Source organism: Pezoporus wallicus, unplaced genomic scaffold, assembly GCF_028554395.1.
Source record: "Pezoporus wallicus isolate ANWC-B61680 ecotype Strahan unplaced genomic scaffold, APGP_CSIRO_Pwel_v1 contig_5087, whole genome shotgun sequence".
In the NCBI taxonomy this organism is placed as follows: Eukaryota; Metazoa; Chordata; class Aves; order Psittaciformes; family Psittacidae; genus Pezoporus; species Pezoporus wallicus.
In genome coordinates this window covers 111151-132400 of record NW_026642916.1, presented here as the reverse complement: position 1 = coordinate 132400, position 21250 = coordinate 111151, and the positions used below count along the sequence as shown (strand labels likewise).

General features: G+C 42.3%; 1 protein-coding gene across 5 annotated transcripts in view; it reads left to right on the top strand.

Annotated features, from left to right (window-relative positions):
• The first annotated feature begins 1116 nt into the window (after positions 1-1116).
• PCDH10 (protocadherin 10) overlaps positions 1117-21250 on the top strand; it is a 33420-nt gene continuing 13286 nt past the window's right edge. For 3 of the 5 annotated variants that reach the window (XM_057433215.1, XM_057433214.1, XM_057433211.1), the window contains exons 1-4: positions 1117-4610; positions 6126-6184; positions 6754-6860; positions 15238-15567. In XM_057433215.1, the coding sequence (XP_057289198.1) occupies positions 2007-4610; positions 6126-6184; positions 6754-6860; positions 15238-15567 (3100 nt within the window). In that variant the 5' untranslated portion in view covers positions 1117-2006. The remainder of the gene's footprint in view (positions 4611-6125; positions 6185-6753; positions 6861-15237; positions 15568-21250) is intronic. The other 2 variants (XM_057433213.1, XM_057433216.1) reach the window with 2 other exon arrangements.

Genomic DNA, 21250 nt, shown 5'->3' with positions numbered 1-21250 from the left:
CGGTATAGGTTCGGAGCCTCCACCGCCGTTAATGGCTTCGGCAGCAGGGAAAGCAAGTACAGTGAGCACCAACACCGCAAAACCACCAGGCCAGGGGCAGTGAGCCTCCGCGAAGGCTCCCTGCCCGGCCCCGCCGCACCCGCGGGACCCAGTGACAATATATGACATGCCCGGCCTCCCTCTTCCGTTACGTTCGTGGAAGTTCCGAAGTGTAAATCAGGAGAAAAAAAAATCGGCGCAGGCTAATGATACTTTAAATTGGCTGGAGCTGGAAACACTGCACTGACGGAAAGTTGCACTTTCTCCACCGACTAATGAGCTAAGGAGGCCCGCTGCGGGTGTGTGTAAATAATCTCATGTTTCCCCTTGTTCATGCTCTAAGAACGTTACAGCGCCCGACCTGGGGTAGGAAAGTTAGAAGCTGGTGGAAATTCCCTCTCCAAGGAGAGGGCTGTTAACGATTATGCGTGTCTGCGCTGACGACGTGCGGTGATCTCCCTGCCCAGCGGCTGCAGTGGGAGAACGAATGTTCTTGCAGGCGGGAAGAGAGGCGGAAAGAGCCTCGGGAGCTGCAGGGTTAGCGTCGCTCTGCCTGCCTGCCTGCCCTGCCTGCTTGCTTGCTTGCTTGCTTGCTTGCTTGCTTGCTTGCTTGCCTGCCTGCCTGCCTGCCTGCCTGCCTGCCTGCCTGCCTGCCTGCCTGCCTGCCTGCTTGCTTGCTTGCTTGCTTGCTTGCTTGCCTGCCTGCCTGCCTGCCTGCTTTGCTTGCCTACTTTGCCTACCCTGCCTGCCTGCCTGCCTGCCTTGCCTGCCTGCGCGCTCGCCCGCTCTCCTATCTCTGACGCAAGATACTCGACGTGCTCCGCGGCCAATAGGGTGCCGCCCCCGGGGGCGTTGCTGCCGACTGATTGGTTGGCAGGAGCCGAGCGCTGCGCAAAAACAGAAAAGCTGAGCGCTACCGGCTCAGAAACTGTCGGCAGAGATCAGAGGAGCTGCAGCGTGAACAGGGGCCGGGACCGGAGCCGGGACGGGAGGCGAGCGGCGGCAGCGGCAGCGGCAGCAGCAGCAGCAGCAAGCAAGCAAGCAAGCAAGCAAGCAAGCAGGCAAGCAGAAAGACAGACACAGAGAGAGGGGCTAGACGCAAACGCAGCAAGAGAAGAAAAAAACTCATCAGCACGTCCATAAAAAGCAGAGTGATGATGAACATAATAACAATAAAAGAAGAAAATGAAAGACTATTAACAGAAAAGAGAAACAATTAAAATCTTTAAATAAAAAAAGAGGAAAGCCCTGAGAAATCGGGGAATGAAAGTTTTGGGTAGCAAAGCTGCGCTCTGCCTTTTTTTGATATGAAATCTTTTTGCGGGTTATAATTTTTTTTTTTTTTTAATTTGGCGGGTTTCTGCCTTTTCCTTGCATCTGAAGAGGGCATGTCCGCCGGCTCCTCCAGCAGCACCTACCCCTCCGGCTCCCACCAGGAAGACAAACCGAGGACAATCTTGAAATATAACCATTTGCTCCTTGGGATTTGCTGCTGCTGCCTCCGCCGCTGCTGCTGCCGCGGTGCAGTGCCAGGACTCTCGGAATAAATAAAAGCGGGCTACTGTGTATCTCTAGATCCATCCAGCTAATAGCTATTATTAGTTGTCCATTTATTTCGAAGATCACAGATGAAGTGGGGACGCCTGTCTTCTTCATTGGGTCAGCGTGTGAAACAATAATACTCGTAACAAAAAGAAGGGAGATGGGGGAGAAAAAAAATCCTAACATGAATCAGAAGAAATAATATCTAGCACCCCCCTCCTAAATCAACCACTTCCCCCCTCCCTTTCCTTCCCCCTCCCCCGATCCCTCTCCACACGCTCGCAGGCGCGGACACACACACAGAGCTAGACAGGCAGAGGCACACACGCTGTAGTGTGTATTTTCGGAGGAGGAGGTGGTGGTGGCTTTTGGAAAAAGAGGAAGAGGTGGTGTTGGGGAGGGGGGATCTCTTTCCCCGTTTGGAGATGATTGTGCTATTCCTCTTTGCTTTGCTCTGGATGGTGGAGGGGGCCCTTTGCCAGCTCCATTACACGGTGCAGGAAGAGCAGGAGCATGGCACGTTCGTGGGGAATATCGCCGAGGATCTGGGCTTGGACATTACAAAACTTTCGGCTCGCCGCTTCCAAACGGCGCCCAACTCCCGTAGCCCTTACCTGGAGCTCAACCTGGAGACCGGGGTGCTCTACGTGAATGAGAAGATAGACCGGGAGCAGATCTGCAAGCAGAGCCCCTCCTGCCTGCTGCATCTGGAGGTCTTCCTGGAGAACCCCCTCGAGCTGTTCCGGGTGGAGATCGAGGTGCTGGACATCAACGATAATCCTCCCTCCTTCCCGGAGCCCGACCTCACCGTGGAGATCTCGGAAAGCGCCACGCCGGGCACCCGCTTCCCGCTGGAGAGCGCCTTCGACCCCGACGTGGGCACCAACTCGCTGCGCACCTACGAGATCACCCCCAACAGCTACTTCTCCCTCGACGTGCAGACGCAGGGCGACGGCAACCGCTTCGCCGAGCTGGTGCTGGACAAGCCTCTGGACCGGGAGCAGCAAGCAGTGCACCGCTACGTGCTGACAGCGGTGGACGGCGGGCAGCCCCAGCAGCGCACCGGCACCGCCCTGCTCACCATCAGGGTGCTAGACTCCAACGACAACGTCCCCGCCTTTGAGCAGCCCGTTTACACCGTGTCGCTGCCGGAGAACTCGCCGCCGGGCACTCTGGTGCTTCAGCTCAACGCCACTGACCCCGACGAGGGTCAGAATGGCGAGGTGATCTACTCCTTCAGCAGCCACATCTCGGCCCGCGCCCGGGAGCTCTTCGGCATCGCGCCGCGCACAGGGCGGCTGGAGGTGAGCGGCGAGCTGGACTACGAGGAGAGCAGCGTGTACCAGGTGTACGTGCAAGCCAAAGACCTGGGGCCCAACGCCGTGCCGGCGCACTGCAAGGTGCTGGTGCGGGTTCTGGACGCCAACGACAACGCGCCCGAGATCAGCTTCTCCACCGTCAAAGAGGCGGTGAGCGAGGCGGCGGCGCCGGGCACCGTGGTGGCCCTCTTCAGCGTCTCGGACCGCGACTCGGAGGAGAATGGGCAAGTGCAGTGCGAGCTACTGCAGGGCGACGCTCCCTTCCGCCTCAAGAGCTCCTTCAAGAACTACTACACCATCGTCACCGAGGGGCCGCTGGACCGTGAGCAGCCGGGCGGCGACGCCTACACCCTCACCGTGGTGGCCCGGGACCGTGGCGAGCCGCCGCTGAGTACCAGCAAGTCCATTCAGGTGCGGGTGACCGACGTGAACGACAACGCACCGCGCTTCAGCCAGCCCGTCTACCAGGTCTACGTGAGCGAGAACAACGTGCCCGGCGCCTACATCTACGCCGTCAGCGCCACCGACCGGGACCAGGGCGCCAACGCCCAACTCGCCTACTCCATCCTGGAGAGTCAGATCCAGGGCATGTCCGTCTTCACCTACGTCTCCATCAACTCCGAGAACGGCTTTCTCTACGCCCTCCGCTCCTTCGACTACGAGCAGCTCAAGGAGTTCAGCTTCCAGGTGGAGGCCCGCGACGCTGGTGAGGAGCCTCAGCCTCTGGCCGGCAACGCCACCGTCAACATCATCGTGGTGGACCAGAACGACAACGCTCCCGCTATTGTCAGCCCCCTGCCTGGCCGGAACGGCACCCCGGCGCGGGAGGCGCTGCCCCGCGGAGCTGAGCCGGGCTACCTGGTGAGCCGGGTGACAGCGGTGGACGCCGACGACGGGGAAAACGCCCGCCTCACCTACAGCATAGTGCGGGGCAATGAGGCCAGCCTCTTCCGCATGGACTGGCGCACCGGGGAGCTGCGGACGGCGCGCAGGGTGCCGGCCAAGCGCGACCCCCAGCGCCCCTACGAGCTGGTCATCGAGGTGCGCGACCACGGGCAGCCGCCGCTCTCCTCCACCGCCGCCATACAGGTGGTGCTGGTGGACGGCGCGGCCGAACGGCCCGGCGGCGGTGGCGGCCTGGGCGCGGGAGCGGGAGCGGGCGCGGGGGGCGGCAGCGGCGGGTCCGGCGAGCATCGCCCCAGCCGCTCTGGGGGGGACAGCTCACTCGACCTCACCCTTATCCTCATCATAGCCCTGGGCTCCGTCTCCTTCATCTTCTTGCTGGCCATGATCGTGCTGGCAGTGCGCTGCCAGAAGGAGAAGAAGCTCAACATCTACACCTGCCTGGCCAGCGACTGCTGCCTGGGCTGCTGCTGCTGCTGCCCTTGCTGCAGCCGCCAGGCACGGGCCCGCAAGAAGAAGCTCAGCAAGTCGGACATCATGCTGGTGCAGAGCTCCAACGTGCCCAGCAACCCAGCGCAGGTGCCGGTGGAGGAGTCGGGGAGCTTCGGATCCCACCACCACAACCAGAACTACTGCTACCAGGTCTGCCTCACCCCCGAGTCCGCCAAGACCGACCTGATGTTCCTCAAGCCTTGCAGCCCCTCCCGCAGCACCGACGCCGACCACAACCCCTGCGGGGCAATCGTCACCGGCTACGCCGACCCGCAGCCCGACATCATCTCCAACGGCAGCATCTTGTCCAGCGAGGTAAGGCCCGGCCGTGCCCCCCGCCTCCCCTCAGCCACGCACCTCCGGGCGGGCCGTGCCCCGCCGCTGCACCGCGGACTTTCCCCCAGGCCCGCGTCGCTTTCTCGGAGCTCCCGCCCCCCCCTCTCCCTGTGCTTTGATTCCCGCCTCGTCCTCCTTCTTCCCCCTTTAATCCATTCTGCCGCCACTCTCCTCTTCTGCATCTGACACTTGGGAGGCTGCAGGGGCAGGAGAGTGCGGCCCCCCCCCCCCCCCCCCCCCCCCCCCCCGCTCATGGTTCCTTCTCCCTCGGGCTCTGGAACCGCTGCAGCCAAGCGCGTCCCCCCGCCTCGGTGGGTGTGAGAGGAGCTGGCCCCGGCCGGGCATCGTCGGGTGGGGGGGCAGGGATCCTCCGAGACCGTTAGCTACAGAGGGGTAGCCTCTGGGTTGGGCCGGGGGGAGTGTGTGTGTGTGCTCAGAGGCGTAATCACAGGGGTGTCTGAAGAAACACTTTAAACATCTTTTTTTTTTTCTTCTTGGAATCTTTGGATGTAAGATTAAGGCTTTGGGGGAACCCCCCTCTGGGACTGTGACAATCTCTACAGTTAGCAGCAACTTTAATTAATTTGTGGATTAGGGTTTACTAATTGACTTTTCTTTCCTCTATCTGAACAGCTCTTTATAACCCAAAGCTGAGTTCACAAAGGAAAGCATCAAGAGTTTCCGTGAAATTATATGCAGAGACTTAACATCCCCTCCCGTTAAACATGTTGCCTGCATTGTGTTACCTCGTGTGTAGAAAATTTCTATCAAAGCATACGCCATGCCATAATACTACCCTGTTAATCATTTTCTACTGGATTAGCTCATACAAGCTCTCAGTACCTCTCTGCCTGTGCACTAGTGTAAACAACACATTCCCTATCAACATGAATACTGAAACATGAATACTGGCCCAGCCTGGCAAAAGTGGTTTGAGTGACATTTTTTAAAGCATTGAGTTTTGCAGTAAAATTCCTAATACTGGCTTGTAAGATTGATATTTCCTCAAAATACTTATGAAAGTCTTGTCTTCTGTTGCCTTTTTAAGGGCTTGAGAGTATGTCAAAGTATTTTCTTCCTTAGGGCGCAGTAACTGTACTGTCTCCCTCTATTTTTATATACTTGGAATTAAACCCAGGCTGAAAACTAGATTACAGTAAGTTTTCTCTCAGACTAAGTAGTACACAACTCTAGAAATAGTTCTGCTGGGTTTTGTGGGAGTCCTTGTGTTGCTTGACAACATGCACTGTGCGAAAACATGTCAGAATCTCACCCCAGAAAAACTCAGGAAAAAACCTTCATGCCTTCCCATCTGTGCGAGTAAGAGCTGTGTTTTTCGCCCCCTTAACATCCTAGAAACAGCTTGTGTAGGCCTACTCACAGCTAAACATTACCATTTATAGTGAATATGGTGAGGCTCTCTGGTATATTTTCTGAGGTTGGTTATAGAAATATCAAAGAGTTAAAATACTCCCCAATATTTTCTTTTCCTAGACAAAACATCAGCGTGCTGAGCTCAGTTACCTAGTTGACAGACCCCGACGAGTAAACAGGTATGATCCCCTTAGCCTTGTTTTCCTTGTGCATGCTTTATCAAGTCTGAATGGGGTGCAGAATTGTGTTTACTGCAGATGTAAAATACCAGTAAAGCCATGGGAAATTGGTCGTGTAGTTGTACTAAATAAAACACTATCGATTAAAGGAGTTTGATTTGTAGCTTTTCTGAACTGGTTTCAAAACCAGCTGAAAAAAGAACAAAATCTCATATTGTATCAGTTTAAAATGTGCTTTAAATACTTAAGAATGGTTCTGTAGGGTCTTCCAGAAAACACTAGGCTTCTCGAGGTAAAGTGGAGCTATCCAGCTTAAGTAAAAGCTGCGAAATTCTTTATACCGATTGCATGAAAACCAGACAGAATGCTAACACTTAGTGTCCATTTCAGCTAGCGTGCTGAGGTCTGAAAATGCCAGCTTTGTTAATGGTGGGCAGAGCACCTCTGCAGCAGCAGTGCAGCAGGCACGAGTGGGTGAATGCAGCACCGTGTTTGGCCATGTGATGGCAGAAGAATGTTTTATGAGTTCCTCTTTCATGATTCTAATGTGAAGATGTTTCTGTGTCTAGTTCTGCATTCCAGGAAGCAGACATAGTAAGCTCTAAGGACAGTGGTCATGGAGACAGTGAGCAAGGAGACAGTGATCATGATGCCACTAATCGAGGTCAATCCTCTGGTAAGTCTGAAAAGAGAATGGAAATAGTAGCTCTTTAGGTAAAGACCCTAGAAAAAAAGAACAGTTATTTATAGGAATATAATACAAGAGTGGCATAAATAATGTGAGCATATTGTAGGGGAGGCTGGGTTTAAGTCAGCTTGCTACTACATCTACCTGGGCAAGGAGATGATTTTCAACCCCTTTTATTCATGGGGCAGAGTTCATTTTACTCATTGGGGGGAGGAGGTGAAAGGTGGGGTTAGTATGTTATTCTGCATCATTTGCTGTAGCAAAACTTTCTGCACATTAAAACAAAGTTGTTGCTACCTTTTTTAATGCATTTTTTTCCAGTGACAGCCTTGCAGAATTTCAAAGCACTAGGCAATTTTGTTTAGTTGGCACTTCAGCTGGCATGGCAGTGTGAAGTGCAGGGGGAGTTCCCAAGGGAAAGAATGAATCCAGGGATTGAATGACAGCCAGACTGTGAGGATTTTTCCTGGGGATCAGTGGAGACACATTGGGTGCTCTGAATGTGTAATACTGTAGCATTTTTTGAGGATTGTTTTTTAATTCAAATTGAGGCGCCATATAGTGTAAGTGATCTCCATGTTAATAAGGCCAAGGTATTCCTAAGTACATCTCTCTCAGTCCTGAGAAAAAAAATAAGTGCTTTAAAAGACTGTGATTTGATTCACCTCAAAAATACGTACATTGCTGTGTTATCTCCATGTGTACAGCTTTCTGTCTTTGCTCTCATACCGTCAGCTTTCTTCTGAAAGGAACGTTTGTTTACAGTCTATGCATTAGAATTCATTCTCACCCTCACACTGCGTTTTAGCCACCAATGCTTGTGCTTTCTTCCCTACCACAGTCTCCAACAGTCTGGTGTGTCTTAATTTAATACAGTGATTTCTTTTCCCTTGTTTGCTCTATCATGTATAAGGATCCGCTACAAGTGTGTCGTACAAAGTCCTGCCAGAGTCTCTCCAGTCGTAAGTTTTTTTTCCCCTGCCCCCCATCTTAGAAGACACCAGGGGAAGGGACTCAGTACTGTCACAGCAGTGCTGTCTCACCCGTGTGCTCTGTTAAACTCCCCTATTTATTTTTTTTTAGCAGAGCCTTAGGTGACATGGTTTAGTGTGAGGTGTCCCTGCCGATGGCAGGGGGGTTTAAACTTGATGATCTTAAGGTCCTTTGCAACCCTAACTATTCCATGATTCTGTGATTCTTGCTGCTGTAGTCACTGTGCCCTTAACCATGGGAAACACAGGCACCAGGGGAAGAGGGCCCCTTTATATTGCTGCAAGTCATTAATATGCAGACCTAATGAGACTTGAGAAGAGCCAAGAGTCTCCGGAGCTCCCTGCTTCTTGCAGGGCTTCATGCTAAGTGAACAGAGTGTCTATTTTGTGTCTGGGAACCTGACAACAAACCAGGTCTTGCCAGAAGTTTACATCTGAACACAGAGCCTCTTTCATTTTTGGCCTATATATGGCGTATGATTTATTGTTGTTTTAAAAAGCAGTGTATTTAGACTCCCCCCGCACTTTCTTTTGCACTGTTTCTGATGCAGCAATCAGTGCTACTGAGTTATAAAAAGCTCCCTCTTCTGCTGCCCTCCCTGCATTCCATTTTTTTTTTCCTTTACACATTTTACTGCAGCAGTCATCTCAATTAACATTTCAATCAGCTTAGTCCCTCAACATAATGAACCATAATAACCAAACAGGAGAGAAAAGAATAAACATCTGCAGAAGGGGATGGATTTGACTGATGGTGGGAATATAACCATATAGTTGCACATCAGCTGAAAGCTATTCTCTTTTAGATGCATTCGGTACTCATTGTGCCTCTGCTCTTTATTCTCTCCATTTTAAAAGTAGTCTATATCTCAGATATGAACATTGGAACTACAGTCAAACTTGGCATTAGTCTTTAGCTGGGTAAATACTTCACTTTCATCATCTCTGTTTTATCAAAATAGGAGAAAAAAACCTCTGTATTTTCAAAATAATCTCAAATCTTTAAGAATCTGATTTATGAACTTCTGTGTTTTCCATGGTGATTACATATGAAGTAATGAAAGGTGATAATTAAGTTTGCTCTACTTACAAGTCACTGTTTGAACTGAAACGTCAAATACACAGAACTTCCAATTTAACATACTGGTGCTGTGATTTGACAATAATTCACATGCACAGTTTTTAAATGCTAGTTCTAGATAAGTATTTAAATACAGGTATCTGTAAAAACTGCTTTAGTTTTCTACATACATCGAATACAGTTTTCCTGTAACTTTTGGGCTGAATCCTGCTGTCATGACACAAAGACTGTGCCCCTTGACCTCAGCAATGGTGAGATATTTTGATACAAAAACTTCACTCTTTCACCACTCTTGTGGTGAAATTTATGGGGAAAAATAGGAGCATAATCTTGAATGGCTAAAGGGTATATCTGAGGGAACGCCTTCCCAGTTTTTCAGTTGTTCTGGTGCTCTGATCAATTTCTTCTAAATTATTGAAGGAAAACAGAGTGGTTGATAACATGGCAGAAATTTGGGCTGTTCTGGGTTTTGGTTTGTTTTGGTTTTTTTTCTGTTTTCTGATAACATGCAGCATCCTATTCGTTTTCCAAAGCATTTCATTTTCATCCAAAAATATTCAGTAGGTAATTCACATTGACAAGTAGAACTCACTCCATACCAGTTTTAATCAGCAGCATGTTCTGCTTACAAAACATGATTTTACTGTTCTGTACATGACTTTTGTTACTGTCAATAGTGAACAGTCCTGTGGCACACAAGTAGCTATTCTGTAGTAATCCATTGCTAGCCAAGCTGACTAGCCATGGTCACAGTCAGTTATTAATTGTGAAGAAGAACATGCAGGATGAAAATCTGTAACCATTTTGTAGATTTATCCTGCACAGTTATTTAGTGACAATATGTTTTACTATGTTTTGAAATAAGATTTTAGTTCACCTCTTCACAAAATGTATTTTCTTAATAGTGATTTAATCATGGTTTGAAACATGCTGGAGTGTATGTAAGAGATTTGTATTGTTCCCTTTAAGGTACCACCTGAATGCCTCCTAATTATCTTCTTACCTACCTTAATGTCCATGAAGTATAAAAGTACTGTCATCTGCATTTAGCGGGGAATGGCAAGTAGTGGGGTACTCAAGAGCCTAATTTTCATGGACTGAGTAGTCATTTCATTAACTGGGATAGGAATCTAAGCTTTTTGCAAAACAACTTTCTGAAAGTGAAGAAGTGCAAGATGTTTTTGGCAAGCAGAGGAGGTGTTTCTCAAACCCAGAGTGTGTATTCTAATTACTTGTGCTCTTCTTTGAAAATTGTTGAAACAAAAGCTACTATTTGTTGTAGAACAAATACACCTAATACAACACTACTACCTATTATTAACACACTATATTTCAATCATGTTCTGTAGGAGTGATTTCTAAGCATGAGGTTAGTTTATTTCCTATGGTTGATTAAATTCTTGGCCTCCCTTGTGAAATTGCCAGCTTGGGTGCCAGTTAATACTCTGCATGCATGTATGTTTAAATTGTATGATTAGACACCTGTCCTGCAAGATCTGGACTCATGCCATCAACATTTTTCATATGGCTGCTCACTAGCTACTCAGCTTTCTCAAGCCACACAGGCAGACTTCTTCAAAATACTACCTTTGCTTCAATGCACTTTGGGAGGGAATATTCAAGATGTGGAAGCCAAGTATGTACTGTCATGTATATACTATAAAATACATCAGCTTAATATATAATCCCCTGGACAGTATATATTGGCTGAGATCTAAAATCAGGCTTCCACTAGTCGACTTTATGAAGGGAAATGATAAGGGTCTAATACAAAGGCACAGGGTGAAATATTGCCCCACACCTCTCTAGTACAGATTAGGTAAACCCTAAGATGGTTAGTATGCATTATTGGAGAAAAGCTATGATATTTTAGTGTTCATACAGAGAAGAATTTGAGAAGTCAGAAGAAGAATTTTAGTTATGAAGGGACAGAGAAAGCCAGTATTTGTTCTGAGCCTGTACAGAGTGACAGTCAAAATCAGTTTTGAAGATCACTTCGGCTAAGAGTCTATCTTGGATAAAGTGAGAGCAAACATTAAAATGGCTTAGAAGAGTGCTTTGGCTCAAGTTGAGGGCAGTTTCTTTTTATTTTCTTTCCTTGGGCTACATGCTTAATAATGGTCCAGATAAGGCTTTGAAGTTGGAAGAGCTGAATATTGAAGATGTTTGGGTCTTTATTCATGTTCTCATGCAGATGAAGTCAGTTTTCTCCAAGGCAGCACACCAATTACGTAGTAAGAAAGAGTGATAACAACTCTCTTTCATAAAGTCTAGTTCTTCAGTAGACAGAGGCTTCTACAAAGGAAGTTAACATCATTATCCTTATTTACTGACACAAAACATGAATCATAGGGAAATGAGTAACCTGCTGAAGATTATACTAACCAAATAGTTGTTCTGGTAATGGAGCTCTGAAAAGGAGGCCTGGTTCCCTACAACATGCATATCTCGCATCTAGCTAGTTTTTTCTAAGAAAAGGTACCATGGAAGAAACAGAAAATGCCATTTAATTCCAAGTAAAAGTTATGGAAAAAAATTACACATGTAGGAGAAAAAAAACCACTTCTCAGTAACAATACTATGAAAATATGTTGTCAACATTTAATTTGTATCTTTTTATTACATTGTTTACTCAGTAATACATATGAACGTGTTCATTTATTACTCTAAAGGCTTGGTATATGGCTCTTCTCTCTTAATTAAATTAAGAAAGAATGCATTATTTTAAAATGGTTTGAGGCCTAAATTGTCTTTAAAACCAATTAGAATTAAATAAAAATAGAAAATTTTAATTTCCCCTTTTATAATAGAAAAAAAGAAGTGAACTGGGACTATGCTTCAGAAATGCAACACTGCCACGTATCTGATTCAAAGCACCTATGTTCAGGAAGTTCAGATGCAGATATCAGATACTTAAGTCCTTTCCTAGTTTTGGATTTCATTGGAGGGAGGGGCAGAGGTTCATTTTCCTTCAAAATCTGCAAAGTTAGAGTTGTGTGAGAGCTCATATTGCCACTGGCCTCTCTAGTAATAAAGATTTAAGCAAACAGGAATGAACTAGTGTCCTTTGCCATGAGCTTTTATATGTATACTGTATTTGAAACAGTGCAGTACTTATCATTTTGCAGCACTTCAAGTGCACTCTCTTTGTATCCACAGAGGACGTTTGAAATTCGTAATTCGGAGTAACCTTTAAAATCTCAGTTTAACTGTGTGCAAGGTCTAATATGATAGCTAAATGAAAAATATAAAGCATTTTCCTGTAATGTGGATTTGCAATTATGATAGGTTAGTTCTGAGGGATCATATATGTAACCAGATTTATGAGGGAGATGAGATGGAAGTGTTATATTGCTGAACATTTCTTTTTGTTATAAATCAAGAACATGATTCTTGGCGTATGAAGGAGTTCTGTGCTGAATGTCTTACTTCGTTAAGCATGATATATCCTTCCTTCTTGGAAAATAGCAAATAGCCCTGCCTGGTGTTTTTAATGTTTTTCAGTTAGAGAATTCTATACCATGACCTGCAGGAAACAGGTGGAGGAAGCATAGCCAGCATTCATAACAAAGTCAATGTAAATATACATGGGTGCCCAGGGATTTTAAATTCAGACTGCCAATCTTAATTTCTCTCCTGTCAAAATGCTAAAACCAAGGGCTTGGATCTGCGTCCTTTAAACTCTTAGGGAATACTGCAAGTGATTCAAGTACAAGGAATACCCAGCCCAGGCTTCTTTGAACATTGTGTTCCCATCCTAAACAAGCATTTACATTCTGGCTGTGTGTTCCAGCAGTGCATATTAAAATTCAGATTTATATGTATATAATTTTTCTTATTTTACAAATTCTTTCCTTCAACGGGGGTGGGGGGGGGAGGGAAGTTTGTCATGTAAGCTTGCGTTTTATGTCTCATACATTCATTACTTTGTTTATTCAGAATCCTGATTTATAGTGGCTGTAACATCTCCTTTATAATAAACTGTTATATAATGCTATTCAGTGCACTGCAGCAGACAAGCAGTATTCAAAAGGGAACTAGAAAAATAATATTTGGATAGAGGCATTTTGCAGTTTAGCAGCTGATGTGAAAACAAAATAGTAAAATGGAGGGTAATTTTCCAGAGGAAATAAAAATCCACTATGGGGAAAGAAAGGGTCTGTCTTTGACTATATATCTTAAACCCAATAATATTATAATATCTACCTCCTCACTGACTAAAGAATATAATTTAATATTTAACAATAAGTTTTCCTTTCTCCTGCTGTCTGTCGTGAAATGTTGAATGAATATGGTCACTGATACACTGTTAGCAAATGTGTGATAATTTTCCTATTAAAAGTAGGAAAACATATATATGTGTTTACATATAACTTTGCTGGGAAGTCTGAACATTGAAATAACCATTTTGTGTTAATTTTCAGTGAAATCTTCTGAATGAAAAACGGTCATCAGATTCATAAAATGTCTTGCATAAAATATATTTTTATGCAGACATTTCATCACAAAAGATACACAAACATACAGTTTTATAGATATTGTTATATATTAATTTCCTTCTGGGAAGCCCACATCTAAATCTTTCTTTTCAATCTTTGATAGCTACTACCACTACGGAATTTAGAACTCTACAATTTGTACGGCTTGCCTGATGATGTTCATCTGATTCCTTAATCATATCTGCAGTTCACATTTGTGTTCTTCAACAGTTCACTAATCAGTAATTTATTTTCAGACTTCTGCATGCCAATTATCAATGCAAGGTTCTAATCAAAACTGGACCTAGCATTGTGTATTACTTAATTTAAAATTAAAAACTCATTATAAAGTTAGATTAATCTGAGATGAAAAGCTTTTTTTCTTCCTTCATATTTTTTTCGAAATAACTGCCTTTAGTACTGAATCACTTGTTGATAGCTCAGAAGGATTCTTGCTTGCTGAAGAGATTGTTATTTGTAGTGTGAGATAACCACATAAATATTACTAATATAAGTCAAATTATGGTTCAAAACAGTGGTAGAATTCTTAATACTAATCCTCTCATTGGATATCAAGCTAATCCAGTTCTTTACAGTATTGGCTGGTGGATGAGCTACACTGCATGAATCTTATTACAGATGTTCAAAATTTTTGCCTTTTTCTCTTGCAAGTTGTGACATTTTTTTGTAATTCTAATGCAATGCTTGTAAATGCAATGTTTATAACAGATTTAGTTCAGTTTTGACATGCAGCTATTCTAAGACACTCAGTCCTCTTTATACCAGAAAAAAGATATTTCTTTACTGTTCTGCTTTTCGGTGCGATGTTGAACATCAACTTGGATACGCTGGTGTTTATTTTACTCTATGCTTATGATTTCATACACCATTCCTCTCAAAACAATTATAATCCGGCAACTTAGTGACTCACAATCAGGAAAGACTCTTTTGGAAAGCTGATCTGAAGGTAATCAATAGAAGCATAACTTGTCATTTGAAATCTTAATAGCCTTAAAAGATTTGTAAGCAAACAGTTCTCTGTTGGCAGGGACTAACAGTTACTTATATAGGGGAAGCATTAACTATTTTGTCAATAGTATCCACAGCCATGTCACATCGGACTACAGCTACTTTTGTACCATTAATTACAGTAATTTATTATAGGATTCTGTCCCCTTACTTGGATGACTTTACAATAGTAAGGGCTGCTGCAGTAGCAGTGAAACTATCTCTGAATGATGTAACAATTAAATAAGCCATCCTGATCACTTAAAAGCTGTATTCCTACTTTGTAAGATCTGCTTTTAGTATCAGTAGGCTCTGTCTGGAGACTAACATATGCACAGATAGTTCCTTTATAGAACTCATTAATATTTCATTCTCATAAATGAAATATGTGGTTCCTTAATCAGGACATTTAATTTCTTTGGTCAGAGATACATTTATGTAGAAACAATTCCTTCGTGTTCTTAAACAAGTATTTTCAACTGCTGAATCACAGACATCAACTTACAAGTGGAACTGAACCTTATTTTAATGGGTTCTGAACAGTGAGATCTGCAAGTTGAGATAGACTTTCCAACACCTTTCTTCTTGTGATATTTTTGTGTGTGCGTGTGACATTCTGGAATTCAGTTACACTTACTAAATGTTGTCTTTGAATCCTGAAGACTGGACAATCAGATGTTTTTTTTGTTGAGGAGATGAAAGTAGTGGAAGAAGTTCTTACTTCCTCTTTCCACTTTTCTCTTGTCTTGGCATAATCTTTCTTATCTGTCAGCAGCTGTTCATGATGCTGAAGCTTATATGTGTAGTTTCTTTTTCTCTCATGCTTGCAGGCATGGATCTCTTCTCCAATTGCACAGAGGAATGTAAAGCACTGGGCCACTCAGATCGGTGCTGGATGCCTTCCTTTGTTCCATCCGATGGACGCCAAGCTGCAGATTACCGCAGCAATCTGCATGTACCTGGCATGGACTCCGTTCCAGACACTGAAGTGTTTGAAACACCAGAAGCCCAGCCGGGTGCAGAAAGGTCCTTCTCCACTTTCGGCAAAGAGAAGGCCCTTCACAACACTCTGGAAAGGAAGGAGTTGGATGGACTGCTGTCTAATACACGAGCGCCTTACAAACCACCATATTTGAGTAAGTACTATTCAAAAAGCCGCATGAAAGCGTTCCCTTTGCGGGAATAAAAATTAGCTCTTTCTGCTATTCATAGTAGGGATAATACAGACATCATTTTAGGAGCAGTGGGGAAAAATGGCTTCTCTTGGATTCAGGCACCGCTGAAGAAGGCATTGTTCAGTGCTTTTGAAAAAAAGACAAAACCTTGGTTGTTTTTAGTATGACATGATAGTCAACAACAAAAGTGTTAGCTGATATCAGTGGGGGAGTTGCTCAATTTTATTTTCTGATGCTGGATTATTTCCAAAGTTTTTTTGGATAGATTGTTTAAACATTGACATCGCCCAGCTAACATTTTTTGAGACTAAAATTGAGAGAGCTGTCCTAGGAGCTTCTTTTTATGATTAAGCAGTATCTTGTGAATAAACAGTGTGTGTATTATTTTGAAGTAACTATAAACATAGTTAGCATTCAGGGTTGCAAGGAAGAAGTCAAAACTTTCTGCCTTCAGTCTGATCATCTTTCAGCCTACATAGTACTGACTTTTGTCAGTGCTCTTCTGTGCCTTCTGCTTGTTCCAAAATCTTGCCTTTTTCCTTAGTAATCCTTTTGACTATGGTTGGGTGGTATGAAAGAGTGTGATAGATCTCAAAAAGATCTTCATAATTCCTTTTGGAGTCTCAGCCAGTTGTAGAACCCTTGAGTAATACTTTGATCTAATATGTCTTTTCATTCTACTTAGCAGCCTTCTGTATTTTATTAGAGACTTTAATCTCCTTGACTTCAAGAGTTTACAATGTTTATCTCATCCAAATAAGCCAAAGACATTAACACTGCAACACATATCCTTTTTAAAGCAACAGAAGTCCTTTAGGACAGCAGATCAGAGTAAAAAAAAAAAAAAAAAAAAAGAATCTCACTGAATCATATTAATTTCTTTATTTTAATAAAGTGTGTAGTTGTTTTGAGGGGTGCTGCACTGGCAGTCCTGGCATGTGAAGATCTTTGCTACAGATCATACTCAGAACAGACAGGTCAGTTCTCCCATCTTAATTAGTTCTCTAGGTATTTCAGTCTTTGAGAAAGGTCTTTTTGCCACTTCACTCTATTTAGTTTTGCTATACTGAAAACTTCTAAATTTGGAAACTAATTCTCATATGTGAATGCCATTCCTAAAAAACGTGTCCCGATATGATCAGCTTATTTTGTGTAGGCTGTCAGGTGTCAATCACGTGGTTGTACTCTAAAGACCAGTGTGAAACTTCACTTAACTATGACCTAACAACTCATAACTGTTTTTCCCAAGATGGTCTTCCATCATTTACATCTAAGAATCTTAGTAGTAAGATGTAATCTAGCAGTACTAATTCAATCTCCATCACTTCATTTAAAAATCTGTTTTGTAGCACCAATGTTCTAATCAAAACAGAGTTCTGATGTAGTCTGTGCATTACAACGGTGATTTTATCTGGTGACACAACAAGGGTAGTTCTGTTCTGGTTTATTCTAGGCCTGGGAGTTTTATTTGAAACAACAGTGAAATACCTATTTTATTGACAGTTTAGGGATTTTATATTTTGTTCAGCTAACATAAGCAGTATTATTGAACAACGTGCTTACATATAGACACTGGTCTACATTTTACACTTTCCTGGACAAGGGCATAAAAATTGGAGGTAAAATGTGGGAAGTAAACAATATAAAGGAGTGATATTACATAATCCACACTTAATAATCCAGGTTTAATTTTGCTTTTTTTCTTTGAGCTCAAAGCTAAAACTGCTACAAAACAAGAGTAATATTTCACTGTTTTATTTTCTCTTGTTTAATATTTTCTTTAGTAAAATTTTATATTATAGTTGTATAGCAAATAACAAGAGCAAAGAGAAGAAAGTGAGCACAATAGTTGTAACAATGAGTAAATAATTATTAATAATTAATAAAGCAAGAAGAATTCTTAAGAGGAATTTGATTCAGAAGGAACTTTCGTTGAGCCACTGGGTAATTGCAGCTGTAATAAAATTAAATTCAACTTCTTACTAAAGAAGGTCATATCAAAATCAGTTTGTCAGTAAAATGATTTAAAAAAAAAGTATGAAACAGAACCTTCATATTCAGCAAAAATACTGTATAAAAAGTTGCAGCATGTATAAAAATGGACATATAAAAAATCAGTAGCAAAGAAGAAAAAGTATATTGCAGAATACAAAGCCTATATGAACTAAAGAGGTCTCTTAAAAAAAGAAATGTTCTTAAGCAAAACAACCACAAAAGAAGCATAAGTTCTAGCAGGTAAACTCTAGGATAGCAATTAGTGGAGATAAGAGGGACTAGGGGAAATAGCCAAAGGCATGTGAATATAGACAATTTTTAAGACGTCAAGTGTAGTAAGCTAGTAGAGAGTTGGTGGGTCTCTTGAGCTGCAGTTAGTGAGGACAGGGACATTGCAGAGACTCTAAACTGTTTCTTGCATTTATATTTACTAAGGGAGGGATGGAGGAAGAAAGCCATATTCAGAAAGCCACACTCCCAGGTAGCCATTTCAAATAAATGTGCATGACTAAGTCATGGAAGAGGATGTTGTTGAAAAATTGACTAAAACAAGTTAGAAGTCAGTGGCTTTTGTGTTTCTTTAATTTTCAGTTTCTAACAAAAGCTAGTAACCAAAGAATGACAGATAACAAATGACAGATAATGTGCTTATTGTTTAAAAAAGTGCTAGAAAATTTTGTACAGTAGAAACCAGTGAGAAATCTTAGCATAGGACACAAAATTATAACATTGGGGGTTCAGGAATAAAGTAGCTGGCATCTGTCCAGGATAATTGCACAGAAAGATTGTCAAGCTATTAGAATTTTGGTAGAGTATGTGGGAATTAATCAATATAGTGTATTTGAACTGTCAAAAAAAAGCCTTTAACATTGCTTTTGTTTAGTAGAAGAAGCTACAAAAGTAAGCAAGTGTTGACACAGAGCAGAGCATTACCAGACTCTCTGCCCAAGGTAAAAATTCATAAGGATAAATAAAACATTTTAGCAGAAGCAGAGTTCCCCAAGTGTTTATGCAGAGATCCATGGGGTTAAAAGAATTAATTAGCTGAAATGAGAGAAATGATGCGGTATTTGCAGATGACAGAAAATGGTTTAGATCAATCAAGTTTCCAACAACCAAGTATGCCCACATTGCACAGTGGTGCATGGTCCAGAAAAAAAGTCTGCTTCTGACCTAGCTTGCTCTGAATTGAAAGCTGCAGAGCAGTGTCAACACAATGGAACAACTGGGTGAGCTTACTTTTTAAGTTGTGCCATTAACACAATAGCTACAAATTTAAACCAGTATCTCTATGTGGAGCTTTTACTGTGCCATATGAGTGAATCTGCTTAGGTTTGTGTCAGGTTGGTGGTTCCTTCACTGTGTTCCAATGGACATGTTCAGTGCAGAACCTTGGAAATGATAGACGAGGAAGGCGATGTAGATTATGAGAAATTTGAACTCTTCTTGAGGAAAAAAGACCATGGAATAATTCAAATAATTCCTGGAAAAGTATCCCCCAATGTACAAAGCCAGCAAGAAGCAAATAAAATGCCAGGTTGTAAAAAGGAATTGGATTAAAAATACAAAAAAACTATTACAAAAACCTTACAGAAAATATATCCCTATATTGCTCTAGTTTATTAATGCCATAGAAATACATAGCATAAAAGCAAAAATGCTAAAAATATTTCTATGCAAACTCATATCAGAAGATTATTACCAATTAATTCAGACAATCTGTGATAGGGACATGAAGTGAAAAAAAAGGAGACTGCATGAAAGCTGGGCACTTTCATTTGCCATTCTCAGTGATAAGAGCGCAACAAGGCAGCAAAAGTTGAAGGGCAGGTAGGTCATAAACCAGTAAAATCATTCATGTTTGATAAGATGGTACACACTTGATGCAAATAATACAGTAATTGTAAAATTTATTATTTTGGGGCATGATTGAAACCAAAGGCTCACTACTGGGGATTTGGGTGTATTTTTCTGTGTTGCTTGAGGTCATTGGATGGATAAATGAAACCAGAAGCAGCTATGTTAAAAATTATAATGTAGAAAAGGATATAAATGCTCATACTGGAAAGGGTTTCTCTGTATCCCATTGTCAAATTTTCACTTTACTGGTCTAAGCCATTAGATTTATTCACACACCAATTTCTACGTAAACATACATGTTCTGTTCATTATTTTAGTAGAGTACACCAAAAGTATTTTGTACTCAAAAGTGTTTTGTACTTTTTGAAGTCAAATAATATATTATAAAGAATATATTTTCACTCATGTTTTAAGTATTTATTATGAATACAAGTTATAAAATTGTGATGGAATCAATAAATTGTGGTGGGATTGAAAACATACAGGGCGTCCAGGATTCTTCCAATGTATACGCACTTCTTAGTGCATAATTTACACTTACTTTTTTTACTCATCCATGTGATTTGAATACTGCCCTTCTTCAAACAGTTAAGAAATTTTCATAATGATTTGAATGTTCATAAAATACGAGATTCTGAACTTGACTGGAGAAAATCAGTGAAATAACACTGAGGAAAAAAAAACAAACATACCTTTTGAACAGTTCCTATATGTTTAAAATAGATTCTGAGCATTTCTATTTATTTTTTTTTTTATGCAGTGGTGGTTATATTAACCATTATTTTTACAAGTATTCCTATTGTAGTGACCAAAACCTAATGCAAAATTCAAACACTGTTGTGCTGGATTCTGTAAGTTATCTAACAGAGACTGTCTTCACAATGAATACCTGATCATTCTGATTCTGATTTATTTCTAGTACTTTGGTCCAGGTACTGAGAAGGTAACAGTGGGATCAGCATCATTACATCCAGTAGTGCTTTGGTCTATAATTTACAATATTTTTATGTAATTGTGGATCATTCTAGTTATGCATTCCTTTTATAGTACTTGAGAATTTTCCTAGTGTTACATGCTCACTTTAGTGATAGAACATTTTTTTCTTCCTATTAAGAGATTAAGAATCTTAATATATGAACGCAGTTAAAAATTGACACAATACCTTAAGTTTGTCTGTAGAAATACTTACTTTGCTCTAAAACAAATTGCTTTAGCACAGGTTAAGCTACTTCAAAAGCCAGTTAAAATAAACTACATAAAGGCAAATTTTACTACGCAGATTAACAGTGTTTCTACAAGCAGATATTCTGAAATATAGCAGGGTTTTAAAGTAGCCCCCTAATTAGCTCTGCAATATTTTCTACATACACACAAGCATTTTCATCTTCATTGATGAAACTATATCATTATCTTGGTAATTATTGCCAACACCATCAACCATTGAGTGAGGATTTTATCGTATTAGGTATGACATAGATATATAGAGAGAGAGAATAAAAAAGCTGGTCGCTTCGCCAAAAAGCTGGCCATTAAGCAAAGCAAATTGGAAGGGGAAAAATATCCCCTTTTTTGATTTTTTTGATTTGTGTGGCATAGTTATTAAACATCAACACTACCTTTGACAGATGCACAGAGATTCAGGGTAGCAGAGTCAAATGACTTGCATGGGACTTGTTTGTATTATCCAAACTCTTCAAAGGTGAACTTATCCTTGTACTATAGCCTCTGTTCTGTAGCCATCGACTCACCCTGCAGTAGAGGTACTGTGAAGTTCTGTGTGCAGTCAGCG